Source organism: Coniophora puteana, assembly GCF_000271625.1.
Source record: "Coniophora puteana RWD-64-598 SS2 unplaced genomic scaffold CONPUscaffold_2, whole genome shotgun sequence".
NCBI classification, from domain to species: Eukaryota; Fungi; Basidiomycota; class Agaricomycetes; order Boletales; family Coniophoraceae; genus Coniophora; species Coniophora puteana.
In genome coordinates, this window is record NW_006913054.1 from 2,706,066 (window position 1) to 2,731,601 (window position 25,536).

Sequence of the window (25,536 nt, forward strand, 5' to 3'; positions counted from 1 at the left end):
GTCACGAACAAGTGAAATCAAATCGAGCGAGCGACGCAAACAATGAAAAACTGCTGGGTTATGAAAGTGTTATGAAGTTTTCAAGCAGAGCATCGCTCATGAGGTCGAAGCAGCACGGTGCAGATGTCGAAGCGCGTGGCCGATCCGATCAGGACCGGAGACGTCGCGTGTCCAGACGCGTCTAAGCGAGGCGAGGGAGCGCGCCTGTGGCAACGTGACGCGTGACGTCAGACTTTTGGACCAAGCGTGGGCACCGTGACGCGCCCGTGGCGCCGTTGCTTTGACACCCTCGTTTCAGTTTATAAAGGGCGTCACTGGGGCACTGGGAAACGGTACACCGAACAAATTCCCTCGAACCGATCAACAACATCAACCAACTCTCGAACGCTTTTGACGATATACAATCATAATGGCTGGTGCGTAGATCTCCCCGGGTCCCTTTGGGTGATGGGAACGCAAGCTGACTCACGTCCTTTCGAATCCTCAGGAGGTAGGAAACGCACCGCTGACGAGGCAGCCGCTGGCAGCACTGAGAAGCGCGAGACACGTAGTGCAAAGACGGCCAAGACTGAGGGCGGCGCTGCGGGGAAACCGAAGAGCGCGGCGGGTAAGCAGGCAAGAGGCACTGCGAAGCTCAAGGTGCGCCATAATGCCCACTACCCCACGGTCAAACGCTGACGATCCCGTTGTTGACGTGTACTCGAACCTGCACTGTGGACTGTGTACAGACCTCCGTCTCGCAAACGGCCTTCCTCGCGCGCGCGCTGCCGTTGCATATCAATATCACGCACACACCGCCTGCGATCCCTGACGGCGAGGAAGAGCGCGTGCCAGCGACGGACGCGGATCCGGGGTTCCTAGGCACAACTGCGCTCGTGCCGAGCGGGTTCGCGACGGGGAGCTATGGGTGGAAGGGCAACAAGCGGCTTACGATCGAGCTGCCCAGCGCAGAGGGTGCGGAGGGTGGAGGGGAGAAGGAGAGAGTGCATGTGATGATTACGTGAGTTTTGGATTTTGTTGCTCCGTGGCGTCTTTCCCCTCCTGCCCCAGTCGTCGTTATTGAAAGCTAACGCACTGGTGTTGTTCACAGGATAAATGCTACTGTTATTGGTAGCAAGGACGCTAAGAACGGTGACGAGGCTAAGGAGGGAGAGACGGAGAATGGTGAGGCGCCTGTGGAGAGCGCTGAGGGCGCTCTGGCAGCTACGGAGGGAGAGGGTGCGCCCGCGGATGAGAAGGAAGCTTGATGTATGTATATGACATCTAATCGTGCGCAGTGTACTGGAACAAACGTGGGATTCAGCGTGGTGTATTTCTGACGAATTTGAATTTGTTTTGTTGAATGTCTTCACAGTTCGAGGCTTGAGAATTTGGGTCAGCGTAGGGCATCACCTTCACTAGTACGACGCTGAGGTATTGTCTCTGTTGACTAGAGGATACAAAATTACAGGTACATCCTGTTGGATATTCCGTCAGCGTAGTTTTGAATGCTAATAAATGTGTCGCACCTAAGATAAAATACTCCGAAGAAACACTTTCTGGTCTACATGTCGAACTCGAACTCCGAATCCGAATCGTCCTTGACCGAAGCCCTGACGTTTTTGGGGGTCCGTGCGTTGGTGCTGGTCGCAGCAGAACGCATGCGTGATGACGGATCCCGGTCGCGCGCTTCATCTTCCTCATCCTCTATATCTGAATCGTTCTTGTTCTGGTTTGCTGGTGGGCGCTCGGGGACGTCGATGGCGCCGCATAGAATCAGAAGTGCTTCGAGTTCTACGAAAGAACAGTGAGTTAGAACGCCAGCCGAGTGGAGAAGGCACTGCGCACCCTCCATCCGCCGCTCTTTGTCAGAGCCCCATGAGAGCAGCTGGTTGCGGATCTCGCCTTTGCGGTAGATGATGAACATGGGGATGCGCGTGTCGGGGAGGTTCTCGATGCACTTGTTACCGACGATGGCGACGAATTTGGAGCGAGGGTACTTGGTGGCGAGCGCGCGGACGTGCTCGAATGTGCGGTCGCTTCTTGGGATGCTTTGTAAAGATGAAAGGATTCAATACAGAGGTGAGCGACGACTCGAGGAGAAACGCACCCATCCTTGTACAAGAAGCAAATGACACCTGTTCCACTCTCCTCCTCGTCCCCCTCCTCGTCGACCTTGCTCGCCTCTGTCACCTCCCGCGTGTACTCGTCCCTGTTGATGGGGATGATGCTGCCGAATCGGGCGCGCTTCTGCTCGCGGCGCTCCTCGGCGGCGCGCTGCCGTCGGTACGCCTCGATGGTGCGCTCCATCTCCTCATTGTTCACGTCCTCTTCAAGCGCCTTGAGTTCGTCATCCCCAAGGTCATCGAGCGTGTCTTCTAGTTTTGGAGAGCCGGGTGGGGAGGGTGTGGGAGGGGTGGTTTCGCGCTGGGGGATGATGCCGTGTTTGCGGAGGGCATCGTTGCTGCAAACTTGTTGGCTTAGTTGTGGGGTGTGGGTGGGGGGACTTACAATTCAGTGTCTTCGTTGTAGTTGATGTTCATGGTTGTTTGAGATGAGGATGTATGCGCAGATTTATGGTAGAGAGTGCACGCAGCCGCAGTTGTTGTGGTGAGATCATGATAGGAGCGATCTGATCAGCCGACAACAGCCGGTTTAGCGCACAAAGCACCTCTTCCTCATCCACCTCAGTCTGCCACCCCGCGAGGATCTGACAGGATATATAGTCGTCAGACGGACACGCGCTGGCCTCTACATGTCCTTTCTCTCCCTTATCCTTTCTCCTCTCGCATGACCATCTCCCAAGACACCCCAAATCCCGCGCCCGACAGCACCACCACCGCAGCCGCAGTCTCCGAGTCCCTCCTCCCGCGCAACTACCAGGAAGAGATCTTCCGCCGTGCGCAGGAGGGTAACGTCATCGCAGCTCTCGACACTGGTTCGGGGAAGACGTTCATCAGCATCCTCCTCATCAAATGGATGGTCCTCCAGGAGCACGCCCGCGACAAGGTCATCGTCTTCCTCGTCCCCAAGGTCGCCCTCGTCGAGCAGCAGGCCAGCTTCATCTCCAAGCACACGCCGTCGAGTTTCCGCGTCAAGAAGTTCCATGGCTCGCTTGATCTCGACCTTGCCGACCGGGGGAACTGGCAGAAGTCGTTCGAGGGGTCGGATGTCGTCGTTATGACAGGTGCGAGTGCGAGCTGGTCTCTGCGAGAAGGAGCTGTGTTGAGACGTCTGTTTTTGCTTTCGGGTGTACGCAGCTCAGATCTTCCTTAACATATTGACGCACTCGCACTGGAGTATCGAAAAAGTGAGATATGACCGCAACAGATTTTTGGCCTTTGACGTTTATGCCGCAACTGCCAGGTATCTCTACTTATCTTTGATGAGTGCCATCATACCCGCAAAAACCACGCATACAACGGCGTCATGCGCGAGTATTTCACTCTGTCTACGGTGCATAGACCAAAAGTCTTTGGCATGACTGCGTCTCCGATCTGGAACCCCAAGGACGCCCAGGGTTCCCTGCTTACACTCGAGAAGAACCTTAATGCCACTGTTATAGCAGTGCGCGAGCACCTTGCGGAGTTGTTGGAACACTCGCCACGACCATTAGAGGTGAGTATATGCATTGAGGGGGCATAAAGTTGGCTGATCCTGGACTCTCAGATAATCAAAGAATACGTCCCGCCTCCCGATAATTATATCTACCTCAAGCCTTCCCTTTGGGACTGCATATCCGTATTCGCCCAGGGCGACACCGCGCAGCTCATATCCTGGGACAAGCTCAAGATGCGGTACTTCGTCACCCGAAATACACTCGGCCCTTACTGCGCCGACCTGAACCTCTACCACGACATCAAGGCCAAGGTGCGGCAAGAGGTCGAAGAGATCTACGACACCCAGCTCAGCCAGCGGCCAATCGACCTCGAGGACCCCGCGTTCGCGATGGACGTCGACGACGGCACCCCTGACAACTTCGAGCAAGACTTCTTGGACCGCATACCCGACGACCTCAAGCACATCGACGCCATCGTCTCCGAGTTCACGCACTACTTCGACCGCGGCTCCACTTCCCCATCCGCGTCCCCCTCTCCATCCGCATCCACACCCCCCTCCGAGATACCCATCACGATCCCGCTCGCGTGGTGCGCGCCCAAGGTGAAGGCGCTCGTGGACGTGCTGCTCGAGCACCACTCGGCGTCGCCGGGCAGCTTCCACGGGATCGTGTTTGTGGAGCAGCGGCACGTCGCGATGTGTCTTGCCAAGATTCTGCCGCGCATTCCGGAGTTGAGGGAGCATATTCGGTGCGCGGAGCTGGTGGGCCATGGGACGGGCCATCAGCATAAGAAGAATCAGCCGCCGACGGCGCAGGCGAGGGGGATGGGACTGGCGAGGCAGCAGGATATTGTGAGGTCGTTTAGGGAGGGGAAGCTGAACCTTCGTGCGTTGTTTTTGATCTGTGTGGACGTGCAGTATTTAATGCTGGTTCATAGTTATCGCGACATCGGTTGCAGAAGAGGGGCTGGATTTTCCTGTGTGTGTTTTTCGCCATGTAGCAGATCACAACTGATGCGCTCGCTCGTAGGCATGCGATATTGTGGTCCGTTTCGACCCCGTCCACCATATGGTCGGCTACGTCCAGTCCAGAGGCCGAGCGCGCACCAAGACCTCCGCGTTCGTGATCATGGTGCAGGCGGGGTACGACACGCACCGCGAGCGCTACCGCAACCTCTCCGAGAGCGAGCCCGAGCTCAAAAAAGTGTACCAGTCGCGCGAGCAGCTCCCGCAACCCGAGCCCGAGCCCTCCTCCGAGTCCGAAGAGGGAGAGGTGGAGGAGGAGGACCCGGCAGACATCGCCGTGCGCGAGCGCTATGTCGTCCCGTCCACGGGCGCGGCGCTGACGTACGGCTCGGCGATCGGGCTGGTCAACTACCTGTGCTCGCTGCTGCCGCACGACCAGTACACGGAGCCGCCGACGCCCAAGTATTTTGGGGACTACGCGGCGACGCTTGATCTGCCCGCGAGTCTGCCGCTGCCGCTCGACAAGCGGCGCTTTCGAGGCCCGATTCGGCGTTCGAAGCGCGAGGCGAAGCGCGCGGTGGCGTTTATGGCGGTGAAGGAATTGCACAAGCTAAATGTGTTTGACGACTACCTGCTTCCGTCGTCGGGCGCGAAAGGGCGGAATACGGAGGACGCGGACGGGGTGAAGATCAGCGAGACGGCGGATATACCGGATGATCTGGATGTGATGGTCCGGGACCCGTGGGTGCTCGGGCCGACGCTGTGGATGCACAAGCTGCTTGTGGACGGGAAGGTCGTTGCGGGGCTCGTGACAGGCACGAGCTTCCCGCCGGTGGAGCTCATGGCGGAGGGCAGCACGCTGCGGGTGCGGTGCGCGTACGCGTTCAGGCTGGACGAGGACAGCGAGTGGGAGCGGTTCCGCATGCTGGACGAGTACACGAAGCTCGGGCTGTGGTTCTGCGTCACGGGGCGGCGGTTCGTGGCGCCTACGACGTGCTTCCTCGTGCCGCTCACAATCGAGGACGAGATCGACTACGCGCAGATCCGGGGAGTGCTGAGGGAGCCGTACGGGTCGCCGGACTGGTCGAGGGTCAAGGAGGAGGATCTAGGGAGGACGATGGTTATGAACACGAATCAGCATGGACGGCCGCTGATTTTGCAGAATATCAGGGAGGATCTCACGGCGATGTCGACACCGATGCCTGGGACGCGGGAGGACGCGTGGCCGACGTACTACGAGTTCTGGGTGAACCGATGGACGCGCAAGGACCGCGAGGCGGATGTGCCGAAGGACTGTCCGCTCATTGGTGCGACGTATGCGCCGCGGAAGCCGTCTGGGGCGTACAGGGTGCAGGCGAGGCTGGAGAACGCGGACAGGTTCAAGAACCAGGACGTTGGGCTCGGGCTGCTTGCGCCGAGAGACTGCTGTCGGATCGTCCATTTCCCCCCGCACATCTACAATGCGTTTCATCTGCTGCCCAAGGTGTGCCGGCGCCTGACGGACGTGTATCGTGCGCAGGCGCAGCGGTTCGAGCTGGGCCTTCCTCCCATCGCAGACGATCTGCTCATCGAGGCTGCTTCGCTCCCTACTACCCTGCATACGTGGAATAACCAGCGCTTCGAGACGCTCGGCGACTCTGTGCTCAAGCTCGGTGTTACGGTTCACATTATGAACAAGTACCCACATCGCCACGAGGGGCAGCTCTCCAAGCTCCGACAGAGCAGCGTGTCCAACCGCACGCTCCTCGCGCGTGCGAAGGAAATTGGGCTGGAGATATTCCTCAACAGCGAAACGCAAAGCCTGCAATCGTGGCGCTACGTCCACCCGTCCGAGTGCACCGCATCCGCATCCGCCGCGCTCACTGCCGGCACCGCCGAGTCACCATCGTCAAAAGCGCCCGCCCGGCGCGCAAAGCGCGAGTTCCCGCGGCGGAGCCTGCAGGACTGCATGGAAGCGACGCTCGGCGCCGCGTTCTACCACGGCGGGATGGACATGGCGCTCCGCGCGGGCACGGCGCTGGGCCTGTCGTTCGGCGGGGAGCTGCCGTGGTGTGCGCGGTACGGGCGTGTCCCGGACCCTTCTCCAGCTCCTCCGCTCTTTGAGGAGCTGCAGAGCGGTCTGGGATACGAGTTCCATCGCGGGGACTTGCTCGTGGAGGCGGCGACGCATCCGAGCTTTGCGACGAGTGCGGGGGCGTCGTATCAAAGGCTGGAGTTCTTGGGAGATGGTGTGTGCCCCATCCACGCCTGCGTGTCGTGGTTTTTTCTTCTTGTTTTCTTGGCGATGTGTGTTGATGATGGGGTCGTGTGATAGCGCTGCTGGACGTGGTGGTGATGCGCTACCTGTTCCACAAGTACCCCAGGGCGACGTCGGGCCAGCTTTCTGTTGCGCGCTCGCGCGCAGTGTGCGGGCCGACGCTCGCGTCTGTCGCGGTGAAGCGGCTTAATCTGCACCAGATTCTGCTCATCAACAACGTCGAGCTCAGCATTGCGATCAGCCGACATGTGCCGCTGCTGCAGAATCTGCCCACCCAAGAGATTGTGCTCAAGGCGTGGAAGTACGACCCGCCGAAGGCGCTGAGCGATATCATGGAGAGCGTGTTTGGGGCGGTGCTCGTCGACTCGGCGTACAACTACGAGAAGGCGGCTGCGGTGGTGGAGGAGGTGATGAGCGAGGTGCTGGAGCTGATTAGTCCGAGTGTCGCGAGGGATCCGGTGACGGATCTGATGCTGTGGTCTGCGGCGGCTGGGTGTTCGAGGATCACGTTCCAGTCAGCATTCCCTTTCTTTTGCTGTCATCACATATTGGTGCTAACATTATTATGCAGGAAAAGCCAATCGCACCCCGAGCTCAGGCGGAACGACAGCATCTCGGTGCTTGCGCACGGAATCGTCATCGTCGGACCTGTCACAGCCGCCAATCCCTCGCTATCAAAAGGTCTCGCGTCTGAGCGCGCCCGAGCCATTTTGGACGACCCCACGCACGAGTTCCACATCAAGAAGATGTGCAACTGTCGCGAGAAGCCGAAAGACACGTCGGAGGATATGGATATGGACGGCGCCCAGGATGGTTTGGGGAAGATTACCATCAACGAGAATGATATTACAGACGAAACGGAGGAGGGTTTTGCGGTGCTGGCACGGCAGAAGCTGGACGAGTCGCGCAAGGAGGAGGCTGGGAGTACACCGGAGGGAGACGAAGAGGAGGTGATGTATGAGGGGGGAGATAATCAGGATATGGACATCGATGACTGAGCGAGTGTTCCTGAGATAGCTTGCTTAGAGGTGGCTATCCCAGGAACGCTTACTCAGTCGTTGATGTCCATATTCTGTTTATCTCGTTGCTCATGCATTGTCTTTTTTTTTATTCAGGTGTACAGGTTGTGTCGCCTATCACCATCTCGTGTGCTGCGGTTTGTGCTGCAGCACGCGAGGGGGTGGCGGATTGCTTTCCGACGTTCCTCGGAGAATATGTATCAATATCTCGTCGCTGTCCATGCTTTCTTGTTTACGTTTTTGCTATCAATCAATATGCTGCCTGTACAACTGGCGTTTCATATAAAAGGGTTGTGTATACTGTAGTAGTCCATGTGTGGCCTAGATGCATTAGAAGGTTGGTGTTGTGGACGTCACGCGAGGGAGTTGAGGAGACAAGGGTCCACGGGGTCCATGGACCAAACCGTGGCTCACGCGCGTCGCGGATAGGATCACGCTCTTGACGAGTGACATACCCCCTCCTCCTCATCCACTTTCCTGTAACCACACCGGCGCGTCCCCAGCCCTCTGTCAACCGCCCACGTCCATCTATGGATGACCCCAGCAGTGACAGTGACTCGCCTGCTCCCTCCATCGTCTCCCTTCTTGGTATAAAGGGGTCCATCCGCTTTCGACGGCACGGCGCCAGCCAGAAAGCGCACGTCGTCCTCCGACGCGTCGACGACGACTCGGACGACGAGGATGCGGGCGAGGATGGCGCAGCTAAGCCTAAGACCACCGTGCGCTTCAGCCTCTTTGCCCGCAAACGTATTGAGGTCAAGCCCGGTAAGGAGATCCTGCTCGCGCTCGAGACCGCCGACGGCGTGTTCGGCAAGGATGAGGCTATAGTACTCGAGGGGGACATTGAGGGCGCACAGGCGCCCCCGGAGGAGGAGGACAAGACCCAGGTCGCGGACGAGGACATGCAGGTCGACATGCCACCGCCGCCGCCGCCGCCTGTACAGGTTGTTATCCCTCCCAAGATGCGGCGGACGTGGACGAAGCAGGCCGAGCAGGTAAGCGCAACCGCAGGTGAGTACAGCTCGAGCATGCGCTCGTCTATCGACTGAGCATGTGTTCGGACGTTTTCGTCTGTAGATACCTCGACGTCATCGACGGCGATAGCGACGACGTACGCAACCGTGGAAACGCAGACAGACCCCTTACCCGAGGCCACTCCTGCTCCCCCTCCGCCAGTGAAGCTAGACCACGGCGTCCAGGCGGACCCTATCCTGCCGCTGACATCCTCCAGTGTCGCTCAGACTGATCCCATACTCCCTCCGCCTACATCAGAAGGCGCTTGTCAGACGGATGGCACCTCATTATCGAGGGTAGATGATGCTGCTCAAATTGACATTCCACCTTCGCCACCAAGGTCTGATGGCGCTGTTCGCGCTGTGGAGACCGAGGACTCTCACTCCCCACCACAGGTAAACATGTCTGACGAGATAACTGTCGAAACTCTGGTGCGGCCTTCGCCTTCTTCTGAGTTGTCTTCTGTAAGTCAACGTCCAGTATGAGCGAATTTGCCTAGGCTTACGAGAGCAGATACCAGACCACACTTCTCATGCGCGTAGCTTGTCTCCCATGAGCCTCTCCCCAGTTTCTTCGTCACCCCAGTCTCCTCTCCCTCTCCCTGTTAGCTCGCCTTTGACAGAGGTCACACCATCTCCCCTTGGCAGCGACAACTTATTGCTTGAACAAGCCGGGCCATCCAGGGCGTCATCACGACCTCCGCCTCCATCCACGACAATGACGACGAGCAGACCCGCCTCTTCAATGTCGATCACCATGGCCGACCCTCATACGTCCGGCTCGGGGTCACACAGCCCAAACGCTACCATGGTCGACGAGTCACAAAAGATCGGGTTTGCTTTTCCAACACGCCCCAAATCAACCTCGCCGTTTGAAGTTCCTGGCCTCTTCGCAGACGATACTTTCTCATATTCGACAAGTTTCAACGACGGCGATCCGCCTTTCGACTCTACTCCCTATGAGCAGGCTTCCGAGCCGCCTCGGGACTCGTCACCCCGGTCCCCGCCTCGGGACGAGCCTGTCATTCATAAGCCGAAGCCATGGAATCCGTTTGTATCTGGTGGTCATATTACGGAGTTTTTGGGATCACCGAGGACATCTGATAACCAGTCTCGCTCCATACCTTCCACTCCCCAAGCCGATGAGCAGGTCCTACACCCACCGCCTTCGGAATCTATTCAAATCCCCACTCCGGTTACCCAGTACAGTGCGGCCCCGACGCCAGTCTACCACCAAGAACCGATACCGATTCCTCAGCCTCGGGTACGTGATCTCAACCCCTTGTTTTTCTCTCCCCTGACCATTTTTAGGTTACGCCTATAGCAATACCTGACATAACGTCTCAGAGCCAACTCACCCCTCCGTCATCTGCTACATCTAACAGCAACCCTCCCAACATGTGGGCACAACCCCCACCCGTGCCGCCTCCGGAGGTAACAGGCCCACGCACGATGTCCTCCTCGAATCGCACCCTCCCCTCTTCCTCCAAACCCAGCTACACCCCCACCACCCCCATCACTGCCGCCCCTTCCGTGTCAATGCAGACGCGCAGCCAGACCTCCAAGCTCGCGACACCAGCCTCGACCGCCGCGCTGCCCAGCCGGCCCTCGGACGCCGTCATCGCGGCCTCTGGCAGCACAGGGCGCAAGAGCCAGCGGGTAGGCCCTGGGCCTGGGCCCGATCTGCAGACGGCGTATCAGCAGATGCAGCTGCACGAGCAGCAGCAGCAGACGTACACGAAGGTCGAGTCTGCGAACGATCCGCGGCTGACGTTTGCGGCGACGGGCTCGGTGTCGAATCCGCTGGGTATACGGCCGGCGGCGCAGATGTTGTTGCCGAGGGCGCTGAGGTCTGTTGTGGACGTGGCTGCTGGAGCGGGGGCGGGGGTGGGGGTGGGTGGGGTTGGGCCGACGTATGTGCAGGGGGGCGGGGAGAAGGCGGGGGCGGGGATAGGGGTGCAGCTGAAGCAGCAGCAGAAGCAGGTACCGCAACAGCAGCAGCAGCAGCAGCAGCAGCAGCCGAAGCAGCAGCAACAGAAGCCGCCTGCTGGGCCTAAGAAGCGGCTCGTCGTAGGGCCCGGATGGAACCACAACAGGCTGACGAACGGGCACGCGCCGAGTGCAGAGCCTGCGCCGTCGACGGCGTCCGCGTCTAGCACGCCCGCTGTGCAGGTCAAGATGGAGTCGCCCACACCGGTGCTGCGGCCTGCTACGGCGAGAGTCGGGGCGTCTGCCCGTCGGTCCGGGGGCGCAAGCCGGGATGACAATGTGGATGGGAATGGGGGTGGAGAAGACGACATACCAGGCTTGTCGGGCTTCGTGCCGTATTCGTCACCGTCGCCGCCGCCGAGCTATTCGCCTCCACCCTCGGTACCGACGGGGCAGGGACAGGGGCAGGGGCAGGGTGCTCCTGGGGCTGCTGCTCCCTCGCAGGTGCCTTCGAAGGTGCAAGGGCAGTCTTCCCAGACCCAGACCCAGACCCAGACGAAGGCACAGGGGAAGAAGAAGTCCTCGAGCCGGTCAAGCAGCGTGCTGTACGACAAGTCGTTGAGGTCGCCGACGACCAAAGGTCAGTCCCAATCCCCATCTCCGTCCCAACCCCAGTCCTAGTTCCCTTCGAGTCCGCTGTCCGCCGCCGGTGAGGCCAACCAAGCCCTTACTCAACGATTGCATTTGTCCGGGATCATCATCCCGTCACAGGTCTATTAGCGGAGCTCTCGGCGGTAAAACAAGCGAGCGCGCTCCAGCTCGCGCAGATGGCGTGCTCGTCCAAGCAGCAGCAGCAGCAACAGCAACAGCGGCAGTCGCCCGCACCAGTTCTTTCCGCCTCCGCCTCAAAAGCGAACGGGCACCAGGTAGTGGTGGTGCCGCAGCAGCAAGAGGAGTCCCCGCGTTCGGACGCCAAGGGCAAGAAACGCGCGCTGTCGAATGCGGGGTCGGACGTGCCGCGCAAGAAGGAGAAGGCGGTGGATCTCGAGCACGCTTCTGCTTCTTCGAGTAGTGGTGCGGCTGACGGTATGGACTCGAGTTGGCCGGCGCATGCGCCGTCGGCTACTGGGCGGGTACACTCGGGTGGAGAGGCGGACGCAGAAGGAGAAGGGGGAGGGGGAGGAGAAGGAGGTAGCACGGAGGTTCTGGATATCGTGCTGAACTCGGATGGGCAGATGCTTGCTGTCATATGTGCGTCCTTCCCTTTCTCCCTTGTTCGCTTGTACGCCAGCGAAGAAAATGTGGTGCTGAGACAGCAGGGATTTCTTTTTCTCGTATACACGACACGACAGGCAACGACTCCTCGATACGAATATGGAGCAACGCGCAGCGGCAGGAGACGGCGCGGCTGGCGCTGAACGCGCCGGTGGTGGCCGCCGCGTGGATGATGGACGGCAAGTCGCTCCTCACGCTCGCGCGGGACGGGGTGGTGAGCCAGTGGACGCGCGATGTGCGTTTTCTCCTTTCTTTCTGTTCTGTCCTTCGCCTTCTATATTCATATTCATATTCGTGCTCATGCCTTTTCTGATACTTACGGGCACACGCAGCCACTGGGCCAGTGGCAGTGGACGAAACTGCTAGACGCGGGCAAGGAGGAAGCGGCGTGCCTCGCGCACCGGCGCGATCGGCTTGCGATAGGGTTTCCGCGGCTGGGTGTGAAATTGTGGATACGGAATAAAGGTGTGTTTATGACATAAATCTCGCTATGCTTCCTTGCTTCTTCTCCTGCTCTTTGTTGCTTCCCGGGCTTCTTTGCCATGGCGAGCGGAGAGATGTGGAGAGATAAGGGGATATGGACAAGGAGCTGACGGTGGTGGTGTATTAAGCAGGGAACTGGTTGCCGCAGCGGTCGATTCTGCGGCAGAATGTGACTGCGATACAGTTTTTGGACGATGGGGAGGCGTTGTTGGGCGGGACGGGGGACGGTGTGCTGTGAGTTGGACGAAAATATTGCAGACTTTCTCAGGGGCTTACCAGCAGCGTCAATGCAGATGGTACAGCGAAGTGCCGAACGGGACATTGAGAGCTTACGCCTTCCTCAAGTCGAAGATGTGCGTCTTTCACACGTGACATCAGTGGAACTAACCGTGATTAATGGTCGTTGCAGACAAAAGCTCTCGATACATCCAACAGGCAGGTATGCGCTTGTCTCACAGACGGACAGCGGGCGCGCGAGCCTCGTTAATATTTCGATAACGGACAAGGGGAAGGTGGTGCAGGTGTACCAGCCGCAGGCCGAGAGCGCGGCGAGCGCGTTCGGAGCCAGCTTCGGCGCGACGGGCCAGATGGTGTTGTTTGGGGCGACGGACCGGCAGGTGCTGGTGTGGGACGCGGACAAGGGCGGGGTGGTGTGCGGGCTGGACTGTCAGACCGGTGAGTGCAATATCACCAAAGAGCCCTGGATACGGGTTACTTTGGTGTGTGTTATGGAGGATTTTGCTGATGGACGACGGACGGTTGTATGTATGCGCCCTCGGGTGAACAGATGAGAAGGTACAGAGTGCCGTGGTGCGTGTGGTGACATTGCGTTGTCATGAGGATTGTTCGATGCTGACGGGTGGTTGTATGCGCACTTGTGCGTTCGTTTTGTGCATTCTAGTGCTTCAATCGGGCGACAGCCGCGGACACGCCGTACATTGTGGCTGGGACGAAGGAGGGGCAGCTTACCTGGTGGGATCTTCCACCGATGTACAGCTAGCTGATTGGCCATGCGCGTGTTCATTCTTACTCTACGCTCGGTTGAGACTTGTTGACGTTCGGACGCAGACATGATCTTGAGGTTTTGGTTGCTTGTCTTTGGAGTCGTCGTCGAGACGCTTTTTTGCATTGTATAATTTGATTATAATGACGCGTACGCGATAAGATAATTAATGTGTATCTTTATGCACACGTGGGCTGGGGCTGGGGTTGATGAACCTGGTAGCGCATATGGTTGTGCCGGTCGGAGCGGAGAGTAGTCGATTGCTGCCACTGCCTGTCTCTGCGTATGTCGGGTTATGTGAGGATCGCTAGGTACGATCTTGAAGATCATGGACACCAGGGGTTGTATGGCCTGTGATCGGTGATGGGTACCGGGTAGCCGTTGTGGCAGATGCGCTGGTGGTGGACGGAGGACGCGTTGGGGGCGTGGTAAAATACTGCCTTATAAGGGAGAGTCGCGCGATAGCGGTGCGTCTGAGCGTGGCCTGGGTTTCGTTCCATTTTGCCTTTGCCTCTCCTCCCGCACGCAACGCCAAACAGCCCTCCGTCCCCGACCCTTCCGCCGAGCACCCAGCCCCCTACACCCCCTCCAGCCCATCTCCTGGTGAGTCTCATTCCTCCAGCTCATTACCATCCCGTGCCATTGGCAGGAGCGGCAGCACGAGCACAGCTTCGTTGTCATGCTGTTCAACCGCAACTGCAACACGCCTTCTCCGACCCAACTCAACCTCTCACCTTCTAATTTCGGTCCCTTTGCTTGCCTCACCCCCCTCCCCGTCCTTTTGCCTGCTCACCCGCCTTCTCCTCCTCCTCCAGGTGCCAAGCCAATCGTCCTTGAAAGGCATTCTACTCGTAATACTCCACAATGCAGACAATCAAGTGCGTAGTCGTCGGTGATGGTGCCGTAGGCAAGGTACGCAGACACTCCATCCCTCCATCCATCCACCACATCGACCCTGCCTGTCCCCACCCCCTCCCCTCATTTCGTGCCCCCATGCTGATTAGTCCTCGCCTGTCCGCTCCAGACCTGTCTCCTGATCTCGTACACCACCAACAAGTTCCCGAGCGAATATGTCCCTACTGTACGTCGGCTTTCCCTCCTCCATCACCGTTGTCCACCCTCCGTGGGCTCCGGTTAGCCGACACGGTTGATGGACCATCGTCGTTTTAGGTGTTCGACAACTATGCCGTCACCGTCATGATTGGAGAGGACCCGTATACGCTAGGCTTGTTTGATACTGCAGGTGAGTCCCCCATTTCTATTGAGCCATTCTCCCGTCGCCCCAATTCTCCCTTCGGCTGGATCTTACCTCGCTTCGTCACTGTGACATGACTCTGACGTCTTCCCTTCCGATATCCAGGTCAGGAAGATTACGACCGGCTGCGGCCCTTGTCCTACCCGCAAACGGATGTCTTCCTCGTCTGCTTCAGCGTGACGTCGCCCGCGTCGTTCGAGAACGTCAAGGAGAAGTGGTTCCCAGAGGTCCACCACCACTGTCCAGGCGTGCCCTGCCTCATCGTCGGCACGCAAGTCGATCTCCGCGACGACGGCCAGGTCATCGAGAAGCTCGCCCGCCAGAAGCAACGGCCCGTCACGAGCGAGCAGGGCGAGCGTCTCGCACGCGAGCTCGGCGCCGTCAAATACGTCGAGTGCTCCGCGCTCACGCAGAAGGGCTTGAAGAACGTGTTTGACGAGGTATGTTTCTTCTTTTTTTATTTTCTTCTTCCTTCTCCTTTTCGCGACTCCGGAGCGAGCTTATCGCCACCGTCGTGTCGCGTGTCCGTTTTCCGTTCCCGCTTTCACCCATTGGACACCCATTGTACCACGTGACTCGTTTGATGGGCGCTGCTGATGCGACGTCTTAACTTCTGATCTGACGCTGCTTGTTTCCCCCTTGCACAGGCCATCGTCGCAGCGCTCGAGCCGCCCGTTGTGAAGAAGAAGCCGAAATGTGTTATTGCCTGAGGGAAAAAATATGCGGATTAGCACACATATATTGACTCGGGCCCTTCATTTCCACTTTTTTTCTGCATGACGATTTCTGTGTTGTTGCACGATCGATGCCCCCCGTTCACCACCCGCCTAACGACCCCTTTCTCTCTTTTCTTTTCTCTCCGGCTCGGCTCGTCGTAATCTCAATCTCAACCTCTTTTTAACGAACCACTCACGCTTCTTCTTCTTCCCTCCGCCCACGCCCTATCGATCGTGCCTCATATATCCCTTTTTTCCGTCTTTCTCTGCGCGTTCTCATGTTTTTCCCCTTTCCTGTCTTTTTATACTCTTCTTTTTTCCCTCCCCCAACCTGTGTTTGCGTTGTGCGTTAGGTTGGCTGGTCGGACCGCACTAGAAGGAACTCTTGGACCAGTTACCCCCCCTGCGACCAGCCCAGTTCCGGTTCCAGTTCCAGTCACTGTTCCATTCACTGCCCCAGTCCTGGATCTTAGTACCTCCTCACCCCACCCGTAACCGTAATGACACCGGTCGGTGCTCGTGCGCTGACCGTCTTTCTGCCTGCGTGCGGCGTGTTTTTGGTCGATGTTCGTCGGCATTTTAGAGTGGCGACTTGTGGCCTGCTTTGAGGCGCTCGGCTAAAGGGCGCTTGTGAGCGTGCGGGGTGGCGGTTTTGTGTCGTGTATGTGCGTGCGATGCGTACGCTCGTTCGTTCGTTCGTTCGTTCTGCGTGTGCATGGGTGTTTTCTTGTCGCCGTCATTGGAGTTCATGTGTCAATAAGGCGGTGGTCGCGGTGGTTTGGTTCCCTTGGTCGCGGTCACGGTTGAGGGCTTTTCGAGTTCAAGTTCAACCAAGTTCAGGTTCACGGTTTTCTTCTTAACGTACAACACATACACACTTGCCCTCCTTTTTTTGTCTCCGCGCTTTCGTTTCGTCTTTGGAAGCGCGCGTATACGGCTTTTTCTTGCATATATGGGGGAGAGGATTATGAAGAGTATACATACGTACGTAGTTATAGTTGGGATATGAGATATGGATCTTGCGCTCATGATCATTAGTAGCTATAGATGTCGTGGGGTGGGGTAGATGGAAAATAATTGAGGTTTGGGATATATGAATTGGGATTTGGGATGTGTGATGGGATGTTGAAAAGGTTTGCGGTTTGGTGGGCCTATGTATCACAGAAGCTGACGTCTGAGCTCATGTGGAAGTCTATCGCGTACTACGTACGGACGCATTTCTACCTCTCCATCCGTTCCTACGAGTCGGACCACTCGGCTTTACTGTAAATAAATCATTTAAATGCTCGGCTGTTCCTTTCGAGGCTGCAGAAGCGCCGGGTCTAGTTGTGTACTTGCGTTTTTATGGCTTTTGGCAAGTGATTAATGGGAACTTTACGTCCGTATGCTCTGACTTGTGGTTGAGAGAGAAAATGTGCATATGGAAGACAGCGATGCATGGTGCTGCGTTATATTACACCGGTCATACGGGATGGCACGTGCGGTTGCTTTACGTCGAGCGTGACGGTGTTGCTACCTATGCCAACCCGACGCATCTACAAGAAGCGGGCGCTGGGGAGTGGATCGTGGAAGTCTATAGTCGTCGCTCTCCCTCTCCCTCTCTGTGTCTCTCCTATCTCATCCGTATCCAAGTATTCGACGCAAACTTCATCTATACGGCAGCGGGATGGTGACCTGCGTGTAAACTCCAGAGAATGGATACACGTTCAGCGAAGGAGGATCTCGGGAGCCTGCAGAGAAAAACAGAATCGTCAGAACGAATACCTCAAAACGATGCAATCCAATATATGCGAGTGGAGAGAACGGGAGCCGAACGCTCACCGCGCCGCGCGTCTCGAACGCGAGCCAGTCGCCCGTGCCGGTGGGGAGCAGACCCATCGAGCGGCACTTCCAGAGGCCGACGGCGAGCGTGAGCAGGTTGCAGATCACGTAGACGGTCTTCTGCGGGATCAGGGTGTGCTCGAACGCCTTGAGGTTCGGCGAGAGGAACGGGGAGGCGGAGGCGGGGGCTGTCTTGGCCTTGGCGGCAGGGGATGACTTCTGCGCGGGGGCGGGGCTGGATGGTGCGGGAACGGGGTTGAATGGGTTGAATGCTAGGTACCAGAGGAGACAGGCCAGCGAAGAACGTCAGCGACCCTCGACAGGCGGACGTGGGCGGTCAGACGCACCTGTGTTCATCCCGAACACGTTCTTGATGGGCGAGAGCAGGAGCATGAACACGATGCCGAGCGAAAAGACCTGCACGCCCCCGCCGGACATGTAGAGCATGAACGCCTGCATGGGGAGCGACTTGGCGGGCGCGATGGCGAGGTCCCACGCGCGCCGGTGCTTGAGTGACGCGTGTGTCGCCGCTGTGGCCTGCGCTGAGGCGGCCTGTGCGCTGCCTATGGCGCCGGTGCTACCGCTGCGGGAGGACTGGGAGGGCGCGGAGGTAAAGCCGGGTGTTGGGGGGAGGTTGCGCCATCTGGGTGTGCCGTGGGGGGACGTGGGTATGGTCAGCAAGGGTCTGGGACGCATGAGGTTCGGATAGAGCGTACTTGGAGCTTTCTATTGACGCGTAGTCGAGAGTTGTTGTTGTTGACATTGGAGTAATGAGGAAGAGCGGATGGCAGACGCGGCTCGGACTCGGACAGTCGACAGACGTGTCCTCCGAATATTCGGTGCTACTTACGTGCAAAAGATTCTCAAATTCACCGCCCTGACTACTTGCTGAGCATCACTGTAAATAAGGCTCACAAGAACCTTTTGTTTAAGCTCAAAGATGCAAAGTGTAATATATTGCAGTCTACTTTTATCAAGCAACGAATACAACATCGATCATCCAGTACTTTTGAAGCAACACAGCCGACTCAAGCTACTGCTGATATTGCATAGGTGGAGGCATCCCACCCCCAGGCATGCCCTGCCCAAACCCAGGCGGCGGGGGTGGCGGGAATCCACCAGGAGGAAACATCCCCTGCGGCTGCATACCCCCCATAGGCGGCGGCGGTGGTGGCATCCCCATAGGCATCCCCATCCCAGGCGGCGGCATGCCCATCATCTGCGGCATCCCCTGCCCCGGCACGACCGTCTGCTGCGGCGCAAACCCAGGCGGGGGCGCCATGGGCGGGGCCATACCACCGGGCCCGGGCTGGGCAGGCGGCGCCGCGAGCGCGCCCGCGAACTGGCCCTGGTACGAGCCGTGGAATGGCGCGCCGGGGCGGTTCGGCGGGAGCGCGTTGTTCTTGCGCGCCTGCGCGGCGAGCGTGCGCTCGGCGGACGTGCCGTGGCGCTCGCCCTTGCCGTCCTTTTTGAACGCGTATTGCACGGTGAGGGGCTTGTTCATGAGGTATTGGCCGTTCATGGCTTCGACGGCGGCGTCTGAGGATTCGAAGTCGATGTAGGAGACGAAGCCGTAGCCCTTGGACATGCCGGAGCCGGGGTCGCGGGCGATCTGGAAAGCACAGAGATGTGTTGGAGGGATGGAGACAGATAGATGAGGGGGAGACGCACCTTGGCAGTCGTAGCCATGAGACCGAATGCGCTGAATGTGTCGTACAATAACCGCTCGTCGACATTGTCATCCAAGTTCCCAATGAACAGGTTCGCTCCGACGTCGAGCTGCTTCTTGTCTGACGAGGCCTGCGATGCAAAAAGGATAAGCATAATTATATCATCTCAGACAATTAGCATACACACCTTGTTCACTCGTATAGGCTTTCCCCACAGCTTAATCTGGTTCATGATTTTGCATGCGTACTCTGCATCCTCCTCCGTGAGGAACTCACAGAAGCCATATCCTTGGTGGGCCATTGAAATACGGTCCTTGGGAAGATGAACGTTGACTAAACATGACCGATAGTCCAACATAGTCAATGCAAACGTCAACGAGCGCGGCCTGGCCTACGCACCGACTGGTCCGGCCTGGAGCATGAGCTCCCAAACGAGCGCGTCTGAACATCGTTCGTCTAGGTTACCCTGTCCCTGTCCTCAGCATTGTTGACAGAAAACATAGTCAAAGGAAAGACTTACGAGATAGACTGTCGCCTCTTGGTTCCTGTCATCATTTGGACGGGACATAGCAGGCGAGGGCGGACGCGCAAGTTGGGCGCGAGCAAGAGGGGAGGGTGCTTAGGTAATACGCGTCGAAACGTCAAACGGCCCCTTTTGAGCGCTTGGTGCTCTTTGACCTTCAGCTTCATTTCCTAGGTTGTTGGCCCTCTCAAATTTCCGGACCTGCTAGCTTTGCTTGCGATCTTGAGTTTTGCTAGTCTTGTGTGATAGTGTCGCTAGCCTGACCAGGGTCACTCGCCCGCTGCAGGGTCCTTGCTTTGCTCTGGTGCTGGACAATTTGCTGATCGCTCTTGTCGAACAAAGCCACAAGATGTTATAGGGACATGTGCTTTGGCATTCTGGGTCTTAGTGCTTCGACAATTCGCCAACCGGGTATGGGTCGCTTTGTCTCTTTGAATTACGCTGAGCTGGACGCATGGCATAAAAGAGCCCTCTGTGTCGACCTTCGTCTCCTCACCTCATTCCTTCTCTTTTTGCTAGTTTCCGAAGCTTCGCGCTATGGCCCTGAATACTCGGAGTCATTGCATGGGCCTATCCGATGCCTATCTTAGTGAGTGTTTGATCTTGCGCCATCGCCGTTTTCCTCATGTCTCCGTGGTAGAAGAAGCCGACGTTGCTTCACTTCCTTTTGCATCAATCATGGACCCTGTTCTCATGAAACTTGTGAACACCAACAACTTCTGCTTTGCAACTCCAGGTCCTGTCTTAGACCAGCAGCTGAGGATGAAGACGCGATGGGACACGTTGTGCCCGCCTCTCTCTGATGGTAAGTCGCCTTCCGGATTTATTTCGCTTGCCTTTGAGACTGAACATGTGCAACGACAGGAATCATCCCAGGTATTGACTTCGAGCTCGAGACCCTTGAAACCTTCTGGCTCTTGCACAGGCATCGCTTCGCCCCAGCTATTGTGAGCACTCAGCCGACCTTCAACCACTCGCCCATCGTCATTTGCCGCGAGGATGACCTTATTGGACCCAAGTTCCTCCAGCCCTTTAGCTCGGGATTTGCTTACTTCGTGCCTAAGACCTCTGGCGCATGGGCCGACATGCGCCTGAGAGACTGTGGGTCGCAGCCGCTTAACTTCTTCATGCAGATCCCCGGCACGTCGAAGTGCAAGTACATCGGACAGTACCAGACGAAGCTCCGGGGCGACCTTGCTCTGAGTTTCTTCGACGCGCAGCTCGTCCCGCCGGTGTATATGCATATCCTACGCTGTGTGGTCCCGGACTTCAACGGTCCGCTAGAGCCGCGCATCCCGCGTGTGTTAATGGATATTGTAGGAATGGACCGCGACCTCCTCCTGAAGATCCACGATTTCGATCTCGAGGTGAGGAGGAAGAAGGCGCTTGTGGAGGTTCAGTCTGCGTGCGTGGCTTACCTTCGGCATCGCGAGCGCGATGCGCGAGTGGCTTTTCAGGGGCGTTTGATTGGTGGCTTGAGCGTGATGGATGAGATGGCGCTCGCGGTCTCGGTGCGTCCGCCTCTGAATGCTCCGCCGCGCATTGTGCGCTTGTTCGAGGCGCCTGTGAATCCTCCGAGTCTGCCCTCTTTGGTAAGGGCGGGTCGGGTTCATGATGAGGCCCCTTTGACGGTGCACCAGCCTCAGCCCATTCGACCGTTGGATTCTATCCTTACGGCGCATCCAAATAATGAAGCGGAAGATCTTTGTACAAATGTCGCTTCATTGAGATTTGCTCCCTTCGACGTCTAGTGAACTGCAGCTGGTACGGATTGCTGTTTCTATTGAATCTAGAATATCTGTGCTATGTAGATGTGAGTCTGAATAGAATTGTGACATACTGTGTCCATGTAGTGATGTGTCTGCCCTAAACCTGTTCATGTTGTGCGACTGTCGGAAATTCCCTAAGTCCATTACAATCACGTGGCATTTCGATGCGCTTGCCACGTATATTGCGATGCATCAAGATATAGCCGTCGGCGATACAACGTAGGGAGGGCCGTTACAGTAAATTAAAGTAGAGCTGACGGAGTTCAAATGTTTCCAGGGCCGTTGTAACACTTCGAAATAGCCCCTGTCGGAGTTACAACGTGCAGAAACCAGTCGTTCGAATGTGATTGCAATGCGAGATTTTCTGCGACTTAATCGATAAGCTGCAAACGCGCTCAGCTACCTCCGGTGGCTAGTACTAGCTCATCTAAGTCCACGAACACCACATCAAGATGCCACCGGACCGTACGAAGTTGGTTCAGTGTGAGATATGCCATGCACAGATGAAGGAGAAGGGGATGGGGCGACATCTGAAGTCATGCGCCGAGAAGCAGCGCCGCGATGAGGAAGATGAGGAGTATATGCGATCTCTAAGTGAAAGTAAGCATTTGCTTGGTGTGCAGCTTTATAAACTAGCGGGTAGTTCTGACTATATCAATATTAGGCCAAGCTGCTATAGCTGCAGCGTCTGGATCTTGGATGACGACGGCGGACATGGCAGCTCGTCATGCAGCCGCGGACGTTGGTGTCGCTGGGCCATCACTCTTAGATGATTCATGGCCGGATTCTGCCTCCCGCCCACCCACAAGGCAGCCGTTCGTACATCCGGGTGAGCATCAATACCTTTCATTGCTCTGTTATATTACCTAACCAACAATTATCACATATTAGCTGCTGCTCCCCCGGTGGTACAGCGCGAAGTTTGGGACTACGACGAAGGAGTGAGCATTATAAGTCATACCGAGGAACTGCAACAATCGCGTAAGTCTCCCTTTTAAACAAGTCTCCGAGCATTCTCATAGCTGACTTCACTCTCAAGCACAACCTTCGACATCGCAAATCGTCAATGACAAGGACGACATACGCGTTGAATACCACCCTCACGCCGAGAAAGAGCCGGAAGTGACGCCTTTCTCGCAATTCTCGCGAGAGCACTTTTCCAAACCCCAGATTGACGAGGAGAGCCTTGACCCATGGCACCCTTTCCGCTCTCGGCTCGACTTCGAGGTGGCTGAGCTCGCACTTGATGCGCTGATGACCAAGGAGCAGACATCGCGGCTCATCAAGCTTATTCGGCGCGTTGCTGATCACCGGGAAGATTTTCACATCCAGGATTACAAGGATTTGCGACAAACGTGGGACGCTGCTGGCAAGCGTGTCACACCAGTACGTACTACAAATTTCTATTCCAACATGTTCATAGATCTTTACCTGCAATGTCCACCAGTTCCGGCGTGAAGTCATATCCGTAAACTATGCTAAGGAGCCTGAACCACGGCAATTTGACTTTTGGCATCGTCCTCTGTGGGACTGGGCCACCGATCTTCTGAAAGATCCACGTACGGGGCCTCACTTCCATTTTGATGCCCAGCGGCTTTCAAAATTCGATGGCGAGTTGTTTGTGCGCTTCATCGATGAGCCATGGACAGCAGATGACTTCTGGAGCTTCCAGGTGCATTTCGTGCTCCATTTTTAACTTATTTTATATGTGTACTACTGGGATTGATACAGAATCGGATTCCCGAGAATGCCAAGCCGTTTGCGATCATCCTATATGCCGATAAAGCCAAGTTGTCTACTTTTGGCACCCAGAAGGCGTATCCCATCATTGCTCGCTGTGCCAACCTTCCCGCATCAATCCGTAATGGCACAGGATTTGCGGGCGGTAGAGTCGTGGGTTGGTTGCCCATTGTGGGTTTCTCATTTTTATTGCCGCAGGCGTTCACTCAATCGGATATGTCAGGTTAAGGAGGACCCTAAACAAAAGAAAAAGGTAGCGTGGAGCAACTTCAAAAACGCTGTCTGGCATGAGTCTTTCAGAGTCTTTCTCGAGGAGATTGCCATATATGCAAAAACGGGGCGATGGGTGAAGTGTTGGGATGACATTGAAAGGTGGTTTTTCCCGATCATTCTTATTTTATCTGCAGACTTCGAGGAGCAGTGAGAACATATTTTACTGTATTGACCAAGAGACTGACATATTTATCAGGAGCGTCATGGCATTGACTCGAGGCGTCAATGCCAAACGACCGTGCCCGGTATGTAAAATTCCCAGGAACCTGCTCTACAGCCACCAGGAGTGGCCTCGAAGAGTTGCAGAGCAGACCGATGCGCTGCTCAAACACGCTCGAAGTCTTAGCCGCAAAGAACGAGACGAAGTTCTTCTGCATGCTGGAATTAGAAATGTCAATGTGAGTTCCCCTCCTATCCTTACTCAATCTGATTTATAACGTGCGGTTCAGAACGCGTTCAACACTGTGGAAGGCACGGATGTCCACAAGGCTCTCTCCTTTGATCCGTTGCATGCAAACAAGGAGGGAATGTTTGGGTATCACCTTTGGCCCATCGTGCAGAAGGAAGTACATGCATTAGGACGCGATGCAGCAGCCACTGTTGACAACAAGTAAGGATATACAATCTCACTCTAGCTGTTTTCTGATTGCAGAGAGGTTAGCTTTGATCTAATGCCTCGGTGGAGGAATTTTCATCATTTTGACCATGTCATCGATGTAGCCTTCAACGACGGAGAAAAACATGGTGATATATCCAAGGTCAGTTCTAACACGTGTCATCGCTACGTTTATAACAAGCGTACTAATGCTGAGTCCTTATTATTTCTAGGCCCTAACATTTACTTGCCATACTGTCCTCACCCATCACGCGGAGACGGGCCCAAATGGCCATCTTCTCCTCCGACTTGTTAGGGCATATGTTGAATTCGACATGTGGCTAACCTTAGATGTACACACGGACGTCACGCTTGCGGCAGGGCAAAAATCCCTTGATGCATTGGCTGACCTGACCATGGTACTGTCACCTTTCCTCATCTGTTTGATGATCCTGATTCGCTTTAATTATTTAGGTATATATTCGGGAAACCGCTGCAGAGTCCGAGAAGGACTGGAACTTCCCCAAGAATCACACGCGTGACCACTCATTCAAAGATATCATAGCTAAAGGTGTCACTCGTGGCTTTGACGCCAAACCAAACGAGCGCATGCATGGCATCTTTCGAAGGATATATCACGGCACCACAAACTTCAAGAACATTATACCACAGGTCAGTATTATCGTTTTCACGTCTTGCGTTGCTTACACTCAAACGAACCGATTTTGAATAGATCCTCAAAGTCGAGCATGACCTCCTGACCTGTCTGCATATCCGAGAACTCCTTGACGATCACGACGCAATATACGAAGCAGAACTTGAGCCTCTTAGCTCATCGACAGTTATTGTAACCGGTCCACTGACATCATCTTTTCGTCACAGTGAGAACTCCCTCCATATACGGATAGGATCTCGCCAAAAGGCGGTGTCATTTGAGGATGTGGAGACTACATACGCAAACGATGCAGCGTTTGAGCGATTTCGAATCAAAACCTACGAGTTCCTCAACATCCTCATTCCTTCTATTGGTCGCTTGCTTCCGGGAGCTCGGCGTGTTCAATACAAGCCGCAAGATAAGGCCAGTACTAATTTAAAATTCACCTATGGACAAGTTCACAATAAGACTACAAACTGATCATATCTGCAGATTGTTGAGTTCAGATACATGAAGGTTAACTACGAGTCCAAAGTTGACTGGTGTCTGCACTCCGACTACCTGCGATGCAGTCCAGACTTCTTCGGCGGACCACGTTATGACTGTGTTATCATTAACACAGAACGGCGAAACATCTTCGGCCGTCTCCTTTTCCTCTTCGAATGCATAGTGGAGGGGCAGACATACCAGCTCGCCCTCGTCCTTCCATATGATGCTGCTGTTGGTGCGCGATCAGCTGCAGATCGAGACCTTAACTTTTGGCGAGTGCGATCGCAGCCGCGACGCTGTGCTGAGATATTCTCAGTGGAGTCATTTGTTCGGGGTGCTGCACTAGCTCTTGATCCATCCATGATAACATCGGATGAGTATCTGGTTGTGGATACAGTGGACTCCGATATGTTCCTTCGCATGCAACACATGCATGAGTCAGCTGGACATCAAAGGTACGTCTTTTCAACTACATCAAGTATACTAATTCACATCGTGATATACAGGCCCGCAATCCCTTCAGCTTGAGCTGAGATGAGCTCTCCGCC

General features: G+C 56.1%; 7 protein-coding genes across 7 annotated transcripts; 4 read left to right on the forward strand and 3 right to left on the reverse strand.

Annotated features, from left to right (window-relative positions):
- Positions 1 to 325: 325 nt before the first annotated feature.
- CONPUDRAFT_98603 (thioredoxin-like protein) lies at positions 326 to 2,522 on the reverse strand (the record flags this gene model as incomplete). Its single annotated transcript, XM_007766790.1, has 8 exons — positions 326 to 416; positions 488 to 637; positions 727 to 1,000; positions 1,091 to 1,457; positions 1,509 to 1,773; positions 1,828 to 2,030; positions 2,090 to 2,443; positions 2,491 to 2,522. The coding sequence occupies 4 exons, from the start codon at positions 2,520 to 2,522 to the stop codon at positions 1,544 to 1,546; spliced, it is 819 nt and encodes a 272-aa protein (XP_007764980.1). The 3' UTR covers positions 326 to 416; positions 488 to 637; positions 727 to 1,000; positions 1,091 to 1,457; positions 1,509 to 1,543.
- Positions 2,523 to 2,655: 133 nt separating this feature from the next.
- Positions 2,656 to 7,758, forward strand: CONPUDRAFT_142051 (P-loop containing nucleoside triphosphate hydrolase protein; the record flags this gene model as incomplete). Its single annotated transcript, XM_007766791.1, has 8 exons — positions 2,656 to 3,166; positions 3,240 to 3,289; positions 3,346 to 3,597; positions 3,649 to 4,423; positions 4,476 to 4,516; positions 4,568 to 6,731; positions 6,818 to 7,274; positions 7,332 to 7,758. The coding sequence occupies exons 1-8, from the start codon at positions 2,770 to 2,772 to the stop codon at positions 7,756 to 7,758; spliced, it is 4,563 nt and encodes a 1,520-aa protein (XP_007764981.1). The 5' UTR covers positions 2,656 to 2,769.
- A 491-nt stretch (positions 7,759 to 8,249) lies between these two features.
- On the forward strand, positions 8,250 to 13,949 carry CONPUDRAFT_142052 (uncharacterized protein; the record flags this gene model as incomplete). The annotated part of the gene is given in 14 exon segments (XM_007766792.1): positions 8,250 to 8,790; positions 8,857 to 9,257; positions 9,379 to 10,056; positions 10,104 to 11,361; positions 11,493 to 11,972; positions 12,074 to 12,231; positions 12,329 to 12,461; positions 12,608 to 12,713; positions 12,748 to 12,832; positions 12,889 to 12,918; positions 12,938 to 13,154; positions 13,267 to 13,289; positions 13,381 to 13,469; positions 13,808 to 13,949. Coding segments are annotated over 14 exon segments (4,281 nt in total), but the record flags the coding sequence as incomplete, so codon positions are not given.
- Positions 13,950 to 14,011: 62 nt separating this feature from the next.
- On the forward strand, positions 14,012 to 16,541 carry CONPUDRAFT_80078 (uncharacterized protein). The gene is made up of 6 exons (XM_007766130.1): positions 14,012 to 14,085; positions 14,298 to 14,394; positions 14,507 to 14,563; positions 14,653 to 14,725; positions 14,843 to 15,177; positions 15,385 to 16,541. The coding sequence occupies exons 2-6, from the start codon at positions 14,347 to 14,349 to the stop codon at positions 15,445 to 15,447; spliced, it is 576 nt and encodes a 191-aa protein (XP_007764320.1). The 5' UTR covers positions 14,012 to 14,085; positions 14,298 to 14,346; the 3' UTR covers positions 15,448 to 16,541.
- Positions 16,542 to 17,265: 724 nt separating this feature from the next.
- On the reverse strand, positions 17,266 to 17,787 carry CONPUDRAFT_21168 (uncharacterized protein; the record flags this gene model as incomplete). The annotated part of the gene is made up of 2 exons (XM_007765764.1): positions 17,266 to 17,462; positions 17,622 to 17,787. Coding segments are annotated over 2 exons (363 nt in total), but the record flags the coding sequence as incomplete, so codon positions are not given.
- A 466-nt stretch (positions 17,788 to 18,253) lies between these two features.
- CONPUDRAFT_135236 (RNA-binding domain-containing protein) lies at positions 18,254 to 19,551 on the reverse strand. Its single transcript, XM_007766793.1, has 5 exons — positions 19,465 to 19,551; positions 19,344 to 19,410; positions 19,132 to 19,277; positions 18,946 to 19,074; positions 18,254 to 18,886 (listed from the first exon to the last, which is right to left on the reverse strand). The coding sequence occupies exons 1-5, from the start codon at positions 19,510 to 19,512 to the stop codon at positions 18,308 to 18,310; spliced, it is 969 nt and encodes a 322-aa protein (XP_007764983.1). The 5' UTR covers positions 19,513 to 19,551; the 3' UTR covers positions 18,254 to 18,307.
- Positions 19,552 to 22,310: 2,759 nt separating this feature from the next.
- CONPUDRAFT_49167 (uncharacterized protein) lies at positions 22,311 to 25,516 on the forward strand (the record flags this gene model as incomplete). The annotated part of the gene is made up of 11 exons (XM_007765943.1): positions 22,311 to 22,622; positions 22,684 to 22,908; positions 22,968 to 23,147; positions 23,200 to 23,396; positions 23,446 to 23,647; positions 23,699 to 23,859; positions 23,911 to 24,007; positions 24,078 to 24,263; positions 24,319 to 24,516; positions 24,578 to 24,955; positions 24,992 to 25,516. Coding segments are annotated over 11 exons (2,661 nt in total), but the record flags the coding sequence as incomplete, so codon positions are not given.
- Positions 25,517 to 25,536: the final 20 nt, after the last annotated feature.

Bases quoted from the DNA above. Each gene is read 5' to 3' on its own strand.
- CONPUDRAFT_80078 (XM_007766130.1), top strand. From the start codon at position 14,347: ATGCAGACAATCAAGTGCGTAGTCGTCGGTGATGGTGCCGTAGGCAAG. The intron at 14,564-14,652 runs GTACGTCGGCTT...TCGTCGTTTTAG, and splicing joins CGAGCGAATATGTCCCTACT to GTGTTCGACAACTATGCCGT. The intron at 15,178-15,384 runs GTATGTTTCTTC...CCCCTTGCACAG, and splicing joins TGAAGAACGTGTTTGACGAG to GCCATCGTCGCAGCGCTCGA.
- CONPUDRAFT_135236 (XM_007766793.1), bottom strand. From the start codon at position 19,512: ATGTCCCGTCCAAATGATGACAGGAACCAAGAGGCGACAGTCTATCTC. The intron at 19,411-19,464 runs GTAAGTCTTTCC...GGACAGGGACAG, and splicing joins AAGAGGCGACAGTCTATCTC to GGTAACCTAGACGAACGATG. The intron at 18,887-18,945 runs GTGCGTCTCCCC...TGTGCTTTCCAG, and splicing joins TCATGGCTACGACTGCCAAG to ATCGCCCGCGACCCCGGCTC.